The following is a 20906-nucleotide window of genomic DNA, read 5'->3' as shown; positions in this document are numbered from 1 at the left end:
TACTTCGGCGCGTGCCCTCCGCTTCCGCGCAGGCGCGCCGACGAACTTTCGGGGAAGCCGTCGCGGGCACGCTATAGCCCCGCCCTCTGGCTCGGCCTGCAAGCCCCGCCTTCTCCTCGTATTCCTCCTTCGCCTCAGGTTCTTCTTCACAGCCGCCGGGGGTTTTGGAGGCGAGAAGGTGGGCTGAGGGTAGAAGGTAAACGCCTCCGCGAGGCCTCGCCCGGGTTCTGAGGTGATTTCGGGGCGCCTCTCCCCCTACCCCCGCCTGCGGAGGTGCTGCCGGGCCCTTGGACGCCGGAGTGCTTCTGCATGCAGGGCAGGTGTCCTCGCCGCGGCCTTCCCCGCACTTGCCGCTGAGGTTGCCTCCCTCCGTCCCTCTCGCAGGCCTTCCCGGGGACCGGTGGGCGGAGGAGGTGTGGGGAAGGGAAAACGCCCCTCCGTTGCCTGAAGTGGGTAAGCCCCCGCCGACCCCTGGCTGTGGGGAGGCCCGCAGCAAGGCCCCCTAGAAGTCCCCCTCACACGGGTCAGGGAAGCTTGGCCCCCTCGTATATTTATTTATTCAACACTGGCAAAGTCGTGTGTGGGAATCTTCATCATATTCTGTATATTACAGAATTGCTGAGTTTATTCTGTGAACCGCCCTGAGATCTACGAGTGAAGGGCGGTACGCAAACGTATTAATAATAATCAGTGCCGGATTTACATATAAGCTAAACAAGCTACAGTATAACTTAGGGCCCCACTCTCTTGGGGGCCCCCCAAAAATTCCACTATTAATATACTTAATTGTATTTCAGTTCAACAATTACTTTGATAAAATACATATTTTGTTATGTGAATGGCTTTAAAGACCCATTAGGTCCACAAATTAACATATAGCATATATTCAACACAAAAAACAGCGACAATTTGTTGTCGGCCTTACCTTCAGTAGCTTAGGGCCTCATCAAACCTAAATCCGGCCCTGATAATAGTAATAGTAATAATTATAATTATAGATCCATAGAATAACAAGATGTGCCCTTCCACCCCTGAGAGACCATGTACACCACCCAGTGATCCTTGGAAGATAAAGGAGGTATATAAGCGTAAGAAACTGTATATACAAAAGAGCAGATGCAGTATTAATCGTTGAGAAGTAAGGTCAGCGTTGGCACTATCTACTGTGTTTCTCCGAAAATAAGACACCGTCTTATATTTATTTTTCCTTTAAAAAAAACAACACACTATGGCTTATTTCCAGGGGATGTATTATTTCCCCCCTCTTTCTCCTGCCGTGGCCAGCATTGCTGCTGCGCCTATTACTATGTCTTATTTTCGGGGTATGGCTTATATTCCTTGAATGCTTAAAAATCCCGCTACGGCTTATTTTATGGCTATGTCTTATTTTCGGAGAAACAGGGTAAGTGGGTAAAAACATAGCGTATCCCTAAGGATGTAAATAAGTTTAATAAGGAGGTAAATAAGTTTAATGATAATGACACACAGAATGGAGAACTGGACCAGAATTAACAAGGTGATTTTCAAAGAATCATAGCGTTGGAAGGGACACTCTGCCCCCAATCCAATTTGAAACCACACTGTGCCCTGCTTAGCTTTGCGTGGGGGTTACCGGTACATTGTCTAAAGCCAAAATTGCATATAGTCTAAACACAATGGGCTTGATGGTGAGTGGATTTGCCCAAGTCCTTTTTCCTGTAACCCTGCAACCTTTTTAGTTTTTTGGATGGGCACAAGTTAAATGAGTGGAAGTTGTGGGCTTGCTGTATTATTTTTTTAATTAATAAAATTAAAACATACACTTGTTAGGGTGATAGAGGTGCCACTCATTGTTAATGCTAGTTAATGTACATTTCGTGTTTTGTTTTTGTTTTGTATTTGTTGTTTAGTCGTTTAGTCGTGTCCGACTCTTCGTGACCCCATGGACCATAGCACGCCAGGCACTCCTGTCTTGCACTGCCTCCCGTAGTTTGGTCAAACTCATGTTCGTAGCTTCGAGAACACTGTCCAACCATCTTGTCCTCTGTCGTCCCCTTCTCCTAGTGCCCTCAATCTTTCCCAACATCAGGGTCTTTTCCAAGGATTCTTCTCTTCTCATGAGGTGGCCAAAGTATTGGAGCCTCAGCTTCACGATCTGTCCTTCCAGGGAGCACTCAGGGCTGATTTCCTTAAGAATGGATAGGTTTGATCTTCTTGCAGTCCATGGGACTCTCAAGAGTCCCATTGTTTTGTATTAGGGAAAGTAATTCCATGTGGAAAATGTGCTATCCATTCACACACATTTATGTGTCTTTGGGGACAGGTGATCTTGAGTACGATTGATACCCATCTTTTCTCTTCATTGCCAATTTAGCACATACTTATTTGCCCAGGCATTTCCACTATACAACAGCATATTTATTAATAATTGTTTTCATATGGTGTTTTAGTGATGTGTTTTATCCACTGCGGCTTAGCGGTATTTTCATGTGATCTTTTTATGCTGTCACTCAGCCTGGGATTGGTAATGAAGGTTTGTTAGAAATGTGCGCCTGCTCGCTCAGCTTGCCAATCCCCTGCTATTCCCCCTCATGTTAACTCCCTTGAACTTCCTCTTCCCACCCCATGCAACCGCTCAGCTTACTTTTCTTGGCCTTTTGGGTTTCTCTTCATGCAAATCTAGGTTTGTGATTCAGCACCACAAATCATCCAATGGGGCTGTATGGTGACAGTCTTACATTTTTATGTATATTGTGTGGATTGTGATGATTAAATGTTTACTTCCCTGGAGGGGAATGTTTATTTCCCTGTTTTCTTCCCCATTTCTTGAGGGTGAAGCATTACTGCTTTATAGCAGCTTTTGCCAACTGGTTACCCTCCAGATGTTTTCACTGCAACTCCCATAAGCCCCAGCCAAAACAGCTGATGGAAGTTATAGTCTAAAACATCTGGGCGGCTCTCACTTCTCATCTCTCTTTGGAGATCCCTCGTAGCCGAGTAAGATTGTCTTCCATAAACACAGTTTTAACAATGAGTCCGTAAGTGACTGGAGGCCAATTCTGGATCCACACGTCCTTCCACAGTGGGGACGTTGGTGGGAGTTGATCATGGTGTGGATTTCCCAAGCGTGCCTTCCTCTTAGCACATTTCTCCGTTGCGTTCTGAGTTCAAGTGTCTTCAAAGTCCATGACACGTTTGGTAAAGGCTGTTTTCCAACTGGAACGCTTGCAGGCTAGTGTTTCCCAGTTGTCAGTGTTTATACTACTTTCTTTTTTTTTTTGCCTTGAGACAGTCTTTAAACCTCTTTTGTTGACCACCAGCATTACGCTTTCCATTTTAAAGTTCAGAATAGAGTAGTTGCTTTGGAAGAAGATAATCAGGCATCCGCACAACATGACCAATCCAACGAAGTTGATGTTGAAGAATCATTGCTTCAACACTGGTGATCTTTGCTTCATCCAGTACACTGATATTAGTTCGCCTGTCTTTCCAAGTGATCTGGAGGGCACCAGGTTGGTGAAGGCTGCTTAACAGTAAACAACGGAGTATGGGTAACACTTTATCTGGTAAACATTGTCTAGTGCAGGGGTCCCCAAACTTACCTGGCTTTGGGCCGGATGCCTGCCGCGCCGATTGCGTGGTGGGCCGGAGGGTGGGGGAGTGCGCGGCTGTGCGCGCCCATGCGCACACGCAAACACTATTTCTGGCACACTCCCAACCTGGAAAGTGCCCGAAATAGCTTGTGCACATGTGCAGAAGCCTCCTCCGACCCGGAAGTACACCGGAAATGACACTTGCGCGTGTGCGCAAACTATTTCCGTTGCTTTTCTGGGTCGGAAGTCGGCAGCCGCGCTGCACTGCACCGTGCTGGTAAGAGCGGGCGGAGGGGGTCCCCAGGAGCTGCATAAAAGAGCCTTGGGGGCTGTATGTGGCCCCCGGGCCGTAGTCTGGGGACCCCTGGTCTAGTGCTTTGAATCTAATAATAACATTATTATTTATTAGGGAAAAAAGTGAATCACATTTATTGTGTGTTTGTATCAAACTTCTAAGGTAGGTCAGCACTGCTAATGTGCTGAAGCAGAAATAAAATTGAACCCTGAGGAACCCTGCATTGAAGGGTATCATTGTACTTTAATATTCTGCTGGATGCTGCCCAGAGTGGCTGGGGAAACCCACCCAGATGGGCAGGGTATAAATAATAAATAATAAATTATTTTTATTTTTATTATTAGGCTCAATGGGGCCAAAGAGCACTCCCCAAGTATCACTCTCTGAAAACAACCATCCAAGTAGGACTGGAACCACTGCAAAACGGTGCCACTGACCCCTACTTGGACAGTCACTTCAGAAGAATACCATGATCAATGGTATAAAAAACCACTAAGGGTCAATGAGAATTAACACAGACACATTTCCCCTGTCTCTCCTCCAACATAGATAATCATGCAGGGCAAGCAATGCAGTTTCTGTGGCAAAACAGCCTAACCCCTGATTGAAATGGATCTAGAATATCTGTTTCCTCTAAGAGTACCTGGATCTGTTCCGTGACCTGACAAATAAATAAATAAATAAATAAATAAAATAATACCCAGGGATATGTGGCAGGGGCTTTTCAGTAATTGTTCAAGTGTTAGATCTATTGGAAAGATATGGCAGCCTGACTACTATGGACCTGAATGATTTTGAACTATCAATTCAGGCTAACACGACGAACAGTTCTCTGTCATCTCAAATTTATTGCAACATGATTTTTGTAGACACACAAAATGATGAGACACAAAATGATGCAGATGTAGAAACACATGTTACAACAAATGTCTAAACCTTCAGTTGGCCTCTTGTTTTCCCACAGCAGGCCTAGCAGGGCTGCTTCTCTGACATTCTTTTATTCTAAATTGAAAGGCACTGATTCTTAGGAAACCAGGAGTTGGGTAGGTAAGAATTAAGACCAAGCTATACATTATACTGCCTACCTAGCATTTCAAAAGCACGTCAGAGTGCAAGTACTGTGTTTCCCCTTTTTAAATTCGTAGTCAAAAAGTAAGCCAGGGCAGCAATTTTAAGCATTTGCGAAATATAAGACATACCCCGAAAATAAGACATGCCTGCCAACCCTGCCGAGGAGGCCTGCCACCCCACAGCCCAGAAACGTGAGTTTCCTGGAGCTTCTGGAATTTCTCCTCCAGGGCTTGCCACTCCGCCCGGCACTTTTGCAGGAGCTGTGCCATGGCGCCAGGGCCGAGCGCGCACTCCTCCCGCTGCTGCTGCTGTCCGGGAGAGCGACGAAGCCGAGCAAGATCCGCACCCCCCCCCCGCCTCCCAACCTGCCGGCCCGGCCAGAGGGCCGCATCGGGCCCTCCCCGCCGCCGCCAGCTGACGATCCGAGGAAGCCCCGCTGCCGCCGCCAGTCCCCAAGCTCCTCTTCGGCTCGGGGGACTGGCGGGGAAGGCAGGCTGCCAGGCGGCAAGCAGCGCCCGCTGAGCTTCGGCTCCAGGGCTGTTGTCGCCTGCCTGCCTTTCCTGAGGAAGCCCCGCCGCTGCCGCCAGTCCCCCGAGCTGTGCTGTGGCTCAGGGGACTGCCGTGTGCCTGACATCACCGAGGCCAGAATCCGCTCACTGCTGCCTCTGGTTTCAGTCCCCGTGCGCCTTCTCCCAGGGAGCCTTGGTGCGGCGCTTCACAGGCGGCCCCCGCGGGAAGCCTGCAGCTACAGGGGGACCCGACCTGGCGGCGGAGGCGGCCCTCCCGGGCCATTTGCACGCGCCGCAGATAGGAGCGCATTGATTCATGCCGGTTGCGCGCACACGCCCTGCCTGCTCTCCCCGCAGCTCAGAACTGGCGGCTGCTGCCGGAACGTTGTGGGCCGCATGGCCCGAGGCAGAGCAGCGGCGGGAGCCCCGCTGGCCCTACCAGGGTGATGGGCGACAGCGGGAGCCCTGCTGGCCCCTTCCGCGCTGCCGGAGCGTCATGGGCTGCATGGCCCGCCGCCGGAATTTTGTGGGCAGGGAAGCAGGAAGCAGGCAGGTGGGCTGGGCGATGGGCCCATGGCTGCGCTCGGCGGGGCCAGTAGTGGGCTCAATGCTGGCCTGCGCCGGCCTGCGCCAGGGGCTCCGGCTCTATCCGCTGCCGGCGCACGGCGCCTCGTCATGGCCGGGATCTGGGTCATGGTTGTGTGAGTGCCCTCCCCTCCCATAGCGGCGCCCGGGACGAAGCTGTCTCTGAGCATGCACAGAGAGTCACCCCCTTCCCACCCACACCCCCGCTAGTCCAGTGCCGGGGAAAAGGTGTCTTGGAAAGCCGGGGTGGGTTTATAGCTCGGGATGGGGGTGGTCTCTGAGCACGCAGAAAGTGCCTCCCTCGCCGCTGCTTTTGCACTTTTTTCCTTGTCTCTTTTTAAAAGAAGTTGCTCCCCAGGGTAAAAGAAGTTGCTCCCCATAATAAAAACCTAATAAAAAATTAAGACACCCCCTGAAAATAAGACACCTTGTGTTTTTTGGAGGAAAAAAAGTTATAAGATGGTGTCTTAAAAAAGGGGAAACACGGTAGATAAATAGGTACCACTCTGGCGGGAAGGTAAACGGCGTTTCCGTGTGCTGCTCTGGTTCGCTAGAAGCTGCTTAGTCATGCTGGCCACATAACCTGGAAGCTGTGCGCCGGCTCCCTCAGCCAGTAAAGTGAGATGAGCGCCGCAACCCCAGAGTTGTCCACGACTGGACCTACAGTCAGGGGTCCCTTTACCTTTATACATTATACAGGCAATCCACGATTTGCGCAGGGGTTGTATTCTGGCCCATGGTAGTGGAGTGCGGAGCCCACTAACCCTTTTCCTGCCACTTCCCGGTTTGCAGCGAAGCTTGTACGCTTTGAACACGTGCAAAATGGGTCCTTGCCTATATGCCGATGCATATACAGTGGTACCTCTGGTTAAGAACTTAATTCGTTCCGGAGGTCCGTTCTTAACCTGAAACTGTTCTTAACTTGAGGTACCACTTTAGCTAATGGGGACTGCTGCGCTACCGTCACACAATTTCTGTTCTCCTCCTGAAGCAAAGTTCTTAACCCGAGGTACTATTTCTGGGTTAGCAAAGTCTGTAACTTGAAGCGTCTGTAACCTGAGGTACCACTGTACAGTCCCAGTTCCCATTGGAAGCAGCATTCCTGGAACTAAATGGGTTGTTGGGCTGCTGTTACATGTCTTTGTGTATAATATATAAGGCAGGCTTCAGTTTAGTAAAACAAACTTGTAACTCATTAATGCTGAGACACTGATGATAAGAGATTCTATGGCTACTTCCTTTGTGAGCACCTCTTGCAGTTAATTGGGTGAAAACATTAAAAATAGATATTCATGTCTGGCATTCTTTAAAAACCCTGTTCCGCTCAGAGATGTTTTCATGGAACCTCCAGAGAATCCCTGTTAGCAGTGTCTCAGTTTGAATGCAATACAATTTTTGCTTTTTTGGTGTACCTTTCCTGTTTAAGCCATCTGCTTAGGGTAGACCCAGTGTCCTCCTCTGAGACACAGAGTAATGGTATTTAGGGTTTCTCATCTGGCATGGCTCACCTGACACCTTTAAGATCACTTTGCATGAGTGATCAGCTGTAGTGTGGTCTGCATGTGATACCTGGGATAGCAGTGTACTAGGTTCTGCAATATGAAAACATGACTAAACATGACTAGTCAGATGGTAACTGGCTCACAGGTGAACAGTGACTCATGAGAGCCAAGAGTATATAATACCCAGTATTCTCCAGAGACTGTTAATTTCCTTGTGTTATTGGAAGGCTAGCAAGTATCTGCTTCTAAGAGATTGGGTAATTTTTGTTCGACTCTGAAATCAAAAGAAAACTCAGTGACGTGAACATTTCAGAGATGACAGTCTTAAAGTGGTTGTCTGATGGTCCTGAATCAATATCCAGAGAAGGTAACATTGGGAACAACATAGTTACATATGTATGCAAATCATATCTTTCAAAATAATTTGTGAATGTGCTTGTAAACTATAACAGCATGAAACACTGTTTATAGAAGGCAAAATGGCTATGATTGTTGGGCTTGAGGCTCATGTATATTGTTTTTTGAGCACTTGATTTCTCTAATGACATTTGTAAACCAAATATGAAATGACTATTGAAAAAGACTGCATTTGCTGGAACTTCTGTTGGCAATTACGTGTGATGGACCATTCATTCATTTTTGTATTCATTCTGGAAAGAATAATACATACGTGAACTGTCTCCAGGAGTGACATTATTTGAACATGTTCTTTGTGTTAAGAATTATAGTTTTGTTTCATGGAAACTAGATTTCTCTTCCAGAATTTTGTGCTATGTTTTTTGTAATAATTACAGGCAGTTATTATACCTTTTAATTTACTTAAGTATTATTTTCTGCTTGGGGTTGTCAGGATAGTTTTGTGACTAGGGCATCAGGGTTTTGTTAATTGATTATGTTAAGGTGCTTCCAGTTAAAATAGTTCATTGAACCCCCTGAAAACCTTGCCTCTAGAACTGGCATGATGTTCAAATAATGGGTGATCAAATATCATTGAACATGCCGTGAAGCTGATGATGCTTGAAGAAATAGCTTGCTATCTATTCAGCAAAATAGTGACTTTTGCATTGCTTTGAATAGTTTATGTTCCATTTACTTCTTTTTAAATTAAAGCATCCTAAAATAGGCTTTCCTCTGCTCTCCCATACCTCTCCAAGGAATGTCTGTTCTGAAATGTTGCCTGTTCTGAGATGTGCATACATCATCAAAATGCTTTTCCTTCTTCTGAACAACACTTATTCATTTGCAAAGACCAACAACCCTGTAGGTTACAAAGTACTTAAAGGCTACAGAGAGTGGACCTGCCTCTAATGGAGGTTAACAATGGCAATAGCCTTTCTTATCAAATAATAGCAACAACATTTAAGATATTTTTTATATTACGTACAATATAAAAATGCCCTTGACCATACTGTCCCACTCATTAGTCCCAGCCCAAAATATTAATTGATATACAAAGTAGAAAAAGAGACTATTTTACACTCAGTTGTGTGCAAGTCCACAGTTTGTTGTTTTGTTTTGTTTTTTAATTGTGATACACCAAGGGGATACAGTTTAACATTGTAAGCCATAGTTGGATCAGTGGCATCGAACTGCAATAAAAGAATACAACAGGAAGATTTTCTTTTTCATATTTGCAACTCAGATGATAGCTTGCACTGTGCAAACTTGTGTAGATTAAATTAATGGGCACCATATGAAACAAATGCCATTTTAGATCTTCATTGATTACAACATGTAAATTGCAGTGACATGTAGCCTTTCATAATGATCAATCAAAAGCTTATAATAAACTATTATTCATGACATAGTTATTCAGTGTCTGGCAACCAGCAAAGCCTTGAAATTGTTTATTAGCCTAGGCAATGGCTAGCAAATTGCAAATATGATAACATAATTGCATGAAGAGCCCGAGTTATTAGCCTTGACTTACTGTGAATCTTCATGTGGGAGGAAGAATACAGTGTTGGAAAAGCACTTTCCATAATGGACAGAGAATTTTTATCCCTATGTCTCATAATACTAGAACTTGGAATCTTCTATTGAAATTGGCAGGCGATTCAGGACAGATGAAAGAAAATACTTCTTTATGTAACATAGCAAATAGTCAATTTATAGAACTTGCTTCCATAAGAAGAGGAGATGGCCACTGGCTTAAATTTAGATGGTGATTCAACAAATTCACAAAGAAGAGATTGATCAGTGTCTGTTAGCCACTCTGGCTAAAAGGAACCTTCACATGTGAGGCATGATACTGTTGAACACAAAATATGGGGCAGGAGGAGAGGGTTGTTGCCTTCATGGCATGTTTTGTAGGTTTTAGCCTCCCAAAGGCATTTGGCTGGCCAGTGTTGGCAACAGAATGCTAAGCTACACAGGCCTTGATCTGACCTATTTCATTTCAGTTAAAATATTTTTCAACTACCCTTGTATGTTACTTAAGTTATAAAGCAACGGCTGCCAGCTTTTCTAGACCTAAGGCCCACCATTTAGCATTCATTTGTGACATGTTTCGCTTTTAATTTATCTCCAGTGTTATTACTCCATTCTACTCAAGGTCAGGATAGTGCTTCATACATCTGATGAAGCAGACTAGTCTGCGAAAGCCTATCCCATAATTAAACTATTAGTCTTTATGGTGCCACAACATTTGTATTTATGCAACAAACTAACTCAGCTAACCCTCTGAAACTTGTGTACATAGTACTAGCCTACATAGTGCTTAATAATGAGTGCTGGCACCAGAACAAGGCAAGTAAAAGCAAGAGAAGCAAACACACAATAAAATATTGATTTATTAGATTTGTATATTGCTTCATACTAAAAGTCACTAAGTGATTTACAATACAGTGCATATAATACAATAAAACATTGAACAATTCACAATATCAGTATTACTCAAAACATACCCTAAAGCCAGGATTGTTGTTGTTGTTGTTTAGTCGTTTAGTCGTGTCCGACTCTTCGTGACCCCATGGACCATAGCACGCCAGGCACTCCTGTCTTGCACTGCCTCCCGCAGTTTGGTCAAACTCATGTTCGTAGCTTCGAGAACACTGTCCAACCATCTTGTCCTCTGTCGTCCCCTTCTCCTAGTGCCCTCCATCTTTCCCAACATCAGGGTCTTTTCCAAGGATTCTTCTCTTCTCATGAGGTGGCCAAAGTATTGGAGCCTCAGCTTCACGATCTGTCCTTCCAGGGAGCACTCAGGGCTGATTTCCTTAAGAATGGATAGGTTTGATCTTCTAGCAGTCCATGGGACTCTCAAGAGTCTCCTCCAGCACCATAATTCAAAAGCATCAATTCTTCGGCGATCAGCCTTCTTTATGGTCCAGCTCTCACTTCCATACATCACTACTGGGAAAACCATAGCTTTAACTATACGGACCTTTGTCGGCAAGGTGATGTCTCTGCTTTTTAAGATGCTGTCTAGGTTTGTCATTGCTTTTCTCCCAAGAAGCAGGCGTCTTTTAATTTCGTGACTGCTGTCACCATCTGCAGTGATCAAGGAGCCCAAGAAAGTAAAATCTTTCACTGCCTCCATTTCTTCCCCTTCTATTTGCCAGGAGGTGATGGGACCGGTGGCCATGATCTTGGTTTTTTTGATGTTGAGCTTCAAACCATATTTTGCACTCTCCTCTTTCACCCTCATTAAAAGGTTCTTTAATTCCTCCTCGCTTTCTGCCATCAAGGTTGTGTCATCTGCATATCTGAGGTTGTTGATATTTCTTCCGGCAATCTTAATTCCGGCTTGGGATTCATCTAGTCCAGCCTTTCGCATGATGAATTCTGCATATAAGTTAAATAAGCAGGGAGACAATATACAACCTTGTCGTACTCCTTTCCGTATTTTGAACCAATCAGTTGTTCCATATCCAGTTCTAACTGTAGCTTCTTGTCCCACATAGAGATTTCTCAGGAGACAGATGAGGTGATCAGGCACTCCCATTTCTTTAAGAACTTGCCATAGTTTGCTGTGGATTACAAAGCCAGGATTACAACACTATTATTAAAGCTGCCTATATGCCTAGGAGGATAAAAACATTCTTAACTAGTGCTGAAATGGTAGTAAAGCCAGCGCCAGACATGCCTTACTGAAGAAGAAATATTGTGGAAAATGTATTTTGTCTTCCTTAAAAGAGTGTGCCACATGGCATCCTTCTGTTGCCTTGATCCTATAGGATCTCATTCCAATATCTCTGCCAATTTTTGTCTTTTTGGATCTCTGCCAATTTTTGTCTTTCTGGGTGTTTTTTTACCAGTTCTCTCTTGATTTTCTCAGGGGATGGCATCCTGCAACTAATGTTAGGTTTTGATTTCTTTGTGGGTTATAACCAACCAAGGCAAGGCCATATAATGGTCTGCAATCCTCCTGTACCTTTGGCAGAAAGAAGGGTGGGCACCACCCATTCCCTTCTCGAGGTCTTGCTTATATTGTCTAATGCCTATTGATATGACTGTTTAGACTAAAACATCTATTTACAGGCAACCCCCCATTTACATAGGTGTTGCTAATTTATTTATTTATTTAATTAATTTATTTACTGCCCTATACCTGCAGGTTACGTTCCAAGGCACCGTGTATTTAAGTGAAATCACATGTATTTGAAACACCATTGAGAAAGCCTGCAAGCACCCATTCTGCCCCTTTTTGTGATGTTTTTGGGTCACTTCTTGGTTCAGTGCAAAGTGCTTATGTGCAGTTGCATGCATATTGAATGCACGTAAATGGGGGGTTGCCTGTACTGGGAAAGACGTTACATCAGGTCCCCTTCACGTACTGCAGATGTGGCAGAATTATTTATGTTTTTAGAGAAAATTTTGGCGTGTTTGTTCATATTAGGCATTCATTACATATTAGCCATTCATTGTGGTCAGACTTATTTGTGCATCCATGTGGGGTTGTTTGTGACTATAAGCATAAGAAAGAAATCACTAAATTTTTAATTTTTAAATTTTAATGTTAATAGACACCATAAGTGTAGTGATGAGCAAGGCCTTTTTGGTTCAGATGAGAACCGGGCTCAGCAACCTCAGCTACTGTCCTCAAAAATAAGATTACTAGATTGGTTAATTCTTGGGCTATTTTGAGCCCCATTGTATTCCAAATGGCATCAGTTGATGTGCAAAGGAGTCTGAATCTCTTTCCCCACTGCTTCACTCTGTGAGCCATTAGCTCAGTCGGTAGAGCATGAGACTCTTAATCTCAGGGTCATGGGCTCGAGCCCCACGTTGGGCAAAAGATTCCTGCTTTGCGGGGAGTTGGACTAGTTGACCCCGGTAGACCCTTTCAAGTCTACAATTCCATGATGATGTGAAATCCCTCCCTGCAACTCCAGGATTCAGAACCTCCAACTCCCTATGAGCACCCCAAATTCCAGATGCTGCAGTTGCTGATGCTTCAGCAGGATGGAGGTTACAGATTACTGTATATCTTATTCTTTCTAAGCACCTGTCTCCTTTCTTCACTGGCCCCTGGAGTCACTGATACAACAGCATCCTTGTTACCTGTGATATAGCCCTAGGGTTTTTCAGGTGCAAAAGAGAGGGAATAAAAGACTTTGGGTTAGTGACTCTGAGCACAGAGTTATTTTCTGGTTTAGATTTCATTCTATGACTCAGATAGCAGAGGGGAGTGTTGCAGTTCTGATTACTGGTGTGCTTTATCAGCATATCAAATTTATATCAATTGGGGCTGTCCAAATTTTAGCAACCAAGTACAGCAGTGAACGTGACTCCTAACTCCTCTTGTCTCTGAGTTTTATTGGCCTAACTCAGAAGATAAGCCATTTTTGCCTTACAACAAACACACTTTGCTTTGCTTTTCACATGCTAAGTAGATAAATGCAGAACTGACACCCTTTATCAGATATGGTCACTAAGTCATAGAATGGATGTCTGTGCATATATTCAACTCAGGTGTGACATAATTACTACAGTTATTACCACATAGCTTGGGAAGAAAACCAGTAGCCTTTGTCTATATGGATGCTGCCCTAATTGCTTCCTACTACTCAGCATGGAAAAGGTAAATGTCACTCTACTTGGTAGCTGTGCCAAGATATTTATAGTTTCTATTATAACCACAACTCTTGTCTCTCAAAAAATACTGTCTTTCTCTTTTTTATCAATAGAGCATTTTACAAAAGGTCCCAGGCTTACTCTCAGGCATCAGTTAAAAAGTTCTCTGGTAGTAGGTCTGCAAAATTAATGTCTCATTGGGGCTTTGAAGAGCTACTGCCAATCATCATTGGGCTATGTAGACCAATAGTTTTACTTTGAATAAGGCAGCTTCTCATATAAATAACACCATGGTTACATACCAAAATATCAACCTATTACAGTTCATCTGAGAGACTGCATATTGCAATTGATAAGGATCCTTGTTCAGATTTAGTATTAATGGGTTCAGATTTGGGATCAGTGGGTTGAAATTTCAATCAGTCTTGGATTGTATGTTTCCACCCAAAAATTAGGGAAGGAGGGGAATAATTTCACAGCAGTTTTTTTTTTTTTACAGTAAAACAGATGATAGAATGGTCAAAATGTCATTTTGTTGTGAATCATGAATTGCATCATTTGTTTGCTCCTTGTTTAGAAATTGATTGTTCCATTGGCCTTGAGGAAGAAGACACAAGCAAAAAGGTGATGAATGAGGTCATTCGTATCCACACGTGGCCCTGCTCCTATTACATCAACTCTGAGAAACGATGGATTCCTGGCAAACTCTGCCTGACACCCATGTCGGTCAGATTTACAGCTGACAAATCTGGAGAGCTCCTGGCTGACTTCCATCTCTCTGACATCAGTGAGATCAAGAAGGAATCTTCCAACTTCATCTTCAGTTCCCTCACTATTTTAGAAAAGAGCACCAAGCACTGGTTCAGTTCCCTTCAGCCCAACCGAAATGTTGTTTTCAATATCCTTGAGCACTTTTGGAGGGAACAGCTGCTCTCCTCGGAGGGGGCTGCAGCCGAGGCCATTTGCCCCCAAACATCCAAGGGGCAGGAGCTGACCGGCCTGCTGGCGGGATCTCAGAAACGGCTAGAAGACACTGCAAAGGTGCTTGAGCACCAGGGGGAACAGTTTGATAACATCATGAAGGGGCTCGACAAGATTGAATCAGAGATGGATGTAGCAGACAGGTATGGTAACACACAACTGACATCAGAATGATTCTTTTACTTGCACACTCAGGTCCTTTGCCTTCCTTTTGTGAGGAAACAAACCAGAAAGTCTTCAATTAGCAATAGTTCTCTGTTTTGTCCAAAACAGGAAACAGTGGTTAACAGATTCAGAAGAAGTCAGAATAGTAAACCGTGGATTGAATGTGACTGAATATCGTGGCTTGTTCCAAAGCTGATAACAAGTTTCTTTATTTGAACAAAGTAGGAAACTATGGTTTATTAGAGACTTCCTTATTAAATCATGGCTCTCGTGAACGGGTTTTGTGTACAGGCAAAGTTTAATTTGTATCTCTGCTTGTTAGGCCAATATATGGTAGTCTGTACTATCCCTTTGTGCGATCCAGCAGGCCCGCAGTTAAACTTTTTTTTAAAAAAAAGACAAATTCCTGGTTTGGTTGGTTGCAAAGTTTTGGAAAACATAGCTGAATATGTACTTAACCAGACAAGAGAGAGCCAACATATCAGCTTGGCCCATGATTGAGACCTATTTTAGGCTCACTTTTTTAGAACTTACACAAACACTTGGAATTTACTTTTTTTGCTTTTGTTTCTCTTTGTGTGTTTACCGACCCCCATTAGTTGATGGCTATACTGTATCATATTACAAACTATTTTTAAAATGCCTCTCGGTTTCAAAAGCAATTTGTCACATGGTGTAGGCAAGCTATTATTGGAGAAACAAGCCCACAGCTCTATTGTGCTCGTGGAACTAGGCATTCTGTTTTTAATTAAAGGAATAAAAACTTAGCAGTGGAGAAAAGTTACTTGCCCAAGTCCATTTCAGGAGTCGGCTGGGTTGGCAATTGAACCAAAGGACTGGCCAGATCCAGAGTGCTTTCACTGGATGGTGTTAGCTTCCAGAGGAAGGATAGGTATTCATAACAGGCCAGAGTCTCACCTGGATGATGTCTTGCAAAAGTGCCAATCTAAAAATAGCTTGTATGTTACCTCAGTGAAGTGGAAGCTGAGTAACCTTTCAGGAGTAATTCCACAATCATACCACAAGGGGCCATTCTGAGTCTGTTTGCCAGGGTTTAGGCTGGGAGGACGCAAGGAAAGGGTTTCTGAGTCAGAGAAAATAATACTTGCAGACATATCTATAACAAAAGCAGAATTGTGTTGATGCATTTCTTTGGTAGTAGTTTGAGAACTATTTTGTTAGACACAGAAGAGCTACCCACTGAATTGACTTCCTACCTTTGTGGATTTTTTTTAAAAAGTTCTCCCCCTGGTGAGATATTTAATTGGCTTTTGAAATCGGAAACAACTGGCATTTTCCGTCAAGTGGAAGCTGAATACGTTTTACAGTGATTGCACCTTTATTTCCTTGTGTTCTTGAGCAATCTCCAAACTCCAAATTAATTAATTTAATTTCGATTTGAGGTTAACTGTGGGTCTACAGGTTTCATTTGGATCATTCAAGATTAAAGAAATACTCCATTTCAACCTTCTTGGCTAGCTTCCTTCTTCAGAATTGCTGCCTGACTCACCAGTTTCCAAACAGGAACATTTGCTAGAATATGATGTAACGGGCTTTTGACAAATAATTCTTAGCTGTGGTTCACCATGTGTAAAATGAGGATAACAGGAACATTCAAGGGTTGTTGTGAATAGACCCTCCCATCCCCAGTTGGCTGAGTACCTGTGATGTCATGGAGCATTCATAAACATTCCAACTTCTCACAGTAAAGGTATCCCCAAGAGGCATTTGTCATAAAAGTTAGCTTGGGAGAAAACTTGTCCCAAGGCCTAAGGACAACAGTTGCTGTTTGGCGGGGAGAGAGGTAGGGAAACAGAGCTGAAAAACTGGATAGGAGAAAGGCCCAGAACAAGGAGAGTTGAGGGAAAGACGAAAGGAAGGGTGAGAGATTAGATGTGGGTAAAGGGAAAACCTCACAAAGAATCCTGGGAAACCATACAGAACTCAGATATGAATGTTAAAGCAACTCAGAAAATTAGGTGTTGGCTTACTGCTTGGTGTTGCTCGCCTTCTCCAAGTCAGAGGAGGATACCTTCACTTGCTCACAGAGCTGTTCTACTTCACCAGTTGTCCTTGAAAGTTTCAAAACCTCCCAAGAAGTTTTAAAATACATTGGTACCTTGGTTCTCAAACTTAATCCATTCTGGGAGTCTGTTCGACTCCTGAAACTGTTTAAAAACCAAGGCGCGGCTTCCAATTAGCTGCACTCAATTGGAAGCCGCAGAAGTTGCATCGGACATTCGGCTTTTGAAAAACGTTCTGAAAGCAAAACACTTCTAGGTTTGCGGCATTCAGGAGCTGATTTGTTCAGGAGCCAAGCCGTTTGAGTACTAAGGTACTACTGTAAGATTAAATATATAAAAACTTAATCTGGCTAATGACTAGAGACTAAAAGCTAACTGTCAGGTGATTGTTGCGGCTACTCCCGAGTAAAGACGCTCCAGTCCGTTCTGTCTTTAAGGGTTTTATTGTGCATACTACCGGTATTTACAGTGCAGAGATAGCAGAAAACATGACCTCCTAGTCACTCACAGAATCTGGCAATGGCGCCCTTCTGCTCTGGGGCCAGCATAATAGCTGGGGGACCCCGAAACGCCGCCCCCTAAACCTGCGTTTGGGCACGCGCCTCAATTCGGGCGCCGAAAGCGGCTGTGTTCCCTCTTCCACTTGTTGGCTAGGGCAGTGCAGGGGCTCTGATACATCGCTGAGCCTTCCCTCCTCCATTCCACTCCACTCCTCATTCCCCCCGCCTGACCCGCTGCTCTCTCTCTCGCTGTGCGAAGTGCTGGTCAGGATTATGGGGGAAGGCTCCCTGTAGGGAGTCCCCCTGACGCTAACTAAAAACAAACTGCAGTCTTCAGAGCTCAAAGGAGATGCAGCCTTCTCATGGGCATATTGCATTTCCCCACCCCCACTGTACAGAACAGGCAGGCAAAAATGTTTGGTGCTCTTTGATTTAGGCAGGGCATTAGAGGGGGAAGATTGCCAACTGAATTTCACATACTGATCTTTGATTTCAGGCCTGCAATATACATGAAAAGTGTGTGAGATGCCAATATAGCTTCTGTTTCTGATCATGCAATATGTTTCTTCCTGTTAGGTTATTGTCAGAACTGGAATCTCCTGCTTGGTGGCCATTTGGTAGCAAACTGTTGAAGGGGCCATTAAACGTAAAGCCAAAGGAAATCCCTGCCGTTTCTGATTCTGGAAACAAGGATGGAGTAATATTGCGAATCCCAGTTATTATCACTGAAAGGACAGATTCCAACGTCAAGCCAGGCAAACTCGCCCTCCTGGCTTCTGGCCTGGAGATCAGCGATTCCAACTCTCAACTCCTTCACTGGTTTGACAAGAAGGATGTTGACGATGTCAAAGTTCATACACCATATGAAATAAGCGTCCGCCAGAGGTTCATTGGGAAACCAGACATCAGCTATCGGCTGCTGTCAGCAAAGATGCCAGAAGCCATCCCCATCTTAGAGATGCAGTTCAGTAAGAAAATACAGTTCATGGAAGATGCTTTGGCATTTTCTGGGACAAGGAGGACTCATCAGGAAGACGTTGGCACTTCCATTTGGCAAGCAGGTAAAGGGCAGAAGGAAGATGATCACTAATCCTGCATATTAATCAACAGAACTAACTATCTGTTAAATAAATTTAGTACATTTATTGAGAACACGTATTAGCAATAATAATACATGGCATTTTCAGAGGATTTTAAGAGTATTCAGAGCACCTCAAATACATCATCTCAGTAATTCTTACAACAATGCATTAAGACAGGCTTGCATTAATATCAGCAACTGCTGATGAGTTTGTGGCTGCAGTAGAATTTGGACTAGGGATTTGCTGATTGTTAGTTCCCAAATGTTTTCTCCTTCTTAGCACATGCAAATAATATTCTTCTGGTAGTTCTGCAGTACAGTTGTAGATGCAAGAGAGGACCACTGAGACATTACTGAAATAGTCTTGGAGGAATCTCACTGAATGAATGTGCTTCTTTCATAGTTTGCTTAAACTGGAGGTTGCTAAGCCTTACAGATAGCCTTACATATAGACCCATTTTAGCTGCTACCTCCAAACAGGGGTGATGAAAGCCCATTCCACAGCACACAAAAGACCGGACGGAATCTATATCTCCAGCCTTCTATTACCAAAATGCAACACATCTTTCTGTGAAATTCCTGGGTGTTTTTTTTCTTTTTGTCATTTCCATCATTTTCTGTCTAAATTATTGTATGGAAATTCCAAATTTTGAAACTGTGAGTAGGCTGTTTTGAACAATTAAGCACAGCATTTGAGTTTTATTGTTGAAGACCCTGTGCATCTTGGTCTTTGGTTGTGAGTTTCTTCCTTAAGCAGGTGGGATGAATCTGGTTTTAATAATAATAATAATAATAATAATAAATTTTTATTTATACCCCGCCCTCCCCAGTCAAAAACCGGGCTCAGGGCGGCTGACACCAACAGAACCACAATAAAACATAAAAACAATTAATTAAAATACAGATTAAAATACAGTATTAAAATTTAAAGTGCAGCCTCATTTCAAGTAGGCCATAAGTGGCTGACACCAACAGAACCACAATAAAACATAAAAACAATTAGTTAAAATACAGATTAAAATACAGTATTAAAATTTAAAGTGCAGCCTCATTTCAAGTAGGCCATAAATCCAAGCCATGAGGGAGAAAAACACAGGGGTCAGGCTGAGTCTAACCCAAAGGCCAGGCGGAACAGCTCTGTCTTGCAGGCCCTGCGGAAAGATGACAAATCCCGCAGGGCCCTGGTCTCCTGGGAAAGAGCGTTCCACCAGGTTGGGGCCAGTACTGAAAAGGCCCTGGCTCTAGTAGAGGCCAATCTAGCCATCTTATGACTCGGGATCTCCAGAATATTATTGTTTGTGGACCTTAAGGTCCTCCGCGGGGCATACCAGGAGAGGCGGTCCCGTAGGTACGAGGGTCCCAAGTCGCATAGGGCTTTAAAGGTCAAAACCAGCACCTTAAACCTGATCCTGTACTCCACCGGGAGCCAGTGCAGCTGGTAAAGCACTGGATGAATGTGATCCCGCGGCCGGGACCCTGTAAGGAGCCTCGCCGCGGCATTCTGCACCCGCTGGAGTTTCTGGGTCAGCTTTAAGGGCAACCCTGCGTAGAGCGAGTTACAATAGTCAAGCCTGGAGGTGATCGTCGCATGGATCACTGTGGCCAGATCGGGGCGAGAGAGGTAAGGGACCAACTGCTTGATGCGGCGGAGATGGAAAAATGCCACCTTTGCTGTGGATGCAACCTGCGCCTCCATGGAAAGGGAGGCGTCAAAGGTTACACCCAAACTCTTGACAGAAGGCGCTGGTACCAATTGAGCCCCTGCAAAAGATGGGAGTTGGCCCCCCAACCCCATGTCGCCCCGACCTAGCCAGAGGACCTCTGTCTTCGAAGGATTTAACTTCAGTCGGCTCCCACGTAGCCATCCAGCCACAGCTTCCAAGCACCTGGTGAGTGTGTCCGGGGCCGAGGCAGGGCAGCCGTCCATCAACAGATAGATCTGGGTGTCATCAGCATATTGATGACAACCCAGCCCAAAACTCCGGACAATCTGGGCAAGGGGGCGCATAAAGATATTAAAAAGCATTGGGGAAAGGATTGCGCCTTGCGGGACTCCACACACCAAGGGGTGCCGCGGCGACAACTCCCTCCCTAGCGCCACTCTCTGTCCCCGACCTGAGATGAAGGAACGCAGCCATTGTTGGACTGTGCCCTGAATCCCCACGTCGGCAAGGCGGTGGTCTAAAAGATCATGATCGACCATATCGAAGGCTGCTGACAGGTCTAAAAGAATCAGCAGTCCCGACCCACCTCGATCCAGCTGTCTACGGAGATCATCTGTTAAGGCTACCAGAGCTGTCTCGGTCCCATGACCAGGGCGAAAGCCGGACTGAAATGGATCTAGAGCCGATGTTTCATCCAGAAACCTACCAAGCTGTTCAGCAACCACTCTCTCAATTATCTTACCCAGGTACGGAAGATTCGAAACCGGGCGATAATTGGATAGATCTAAAGGATCTAGAGATGTTTTCTTTAAGAGTGGACGCACCACTGCCTCCTTCAACTCCTCTGGGAAAGTCCCTGTGCCCAGGGACAAGTTGATGATCTCACCCAGGGGGGCCCGTACCTCATCTGGACACGCTCTAATCAGCCAAGACGGGCAC

At 44.7% G+C, this 20906-nt stretch overlaps 1 protein-coding gene across 4 annotated transcripts in view; it reads left to right on the top strand.

The window, feature by feature from the left end:
- The first annotated feature begins 86 nt into the window (after nucleotides 1-86).
- The window catches only part of SNAP47 (synaptosome associated protein 47), a 34063-nt gene continuing 13243 nt past the window's right edge, over nucleotides 87-20906 (top strand). Inside the window, exons 1-3 of one of the 4 annotated variants that reach the window (XM_035128812.2) lie at nucleotides 87-196; nucleotides 14130-14676; nucleotides 17799-18283. In XM_035128812.2, coding sequence (XP_034984703.2) covers nucleotides 14180-14676; nucleotides 17799-18283 — 982 coding nt within the window. In that variant the 5' untranslated portion in view covers nucleotides 87-196; nucleotides 14130-14179. Of the gene's footprint in view, nucleotides 233-6272; nucleotides 7902-11101; nucleotides 13560-14129; nucleotides 14677-17798; nucleotides 18284-20906 lie in introns of those variants that run through there. The other 3 variants (XM_035128813.2, XM_035128811.2, XM_035128815.2) reach the window with 3 other exon arrangements.

The sequence above is a fragment of the Zootoca vivipara genome, chromosome 12 (genome assembly GCF_963506605.1).
Source record: "Zootoca vivipara chromosome 12, rZooViv1.1, whole genome shotgun sequence".
Classification (NCBI taxonomy): Eukaryota; Metazoa; Chordata; class Lepidosauria; order Squamata; family Lacertidae; genus Zootoca; species Zootoca vivipara.
This window is presented reverse-complemented; position numbering and strand designations above follow the sequence as displayed.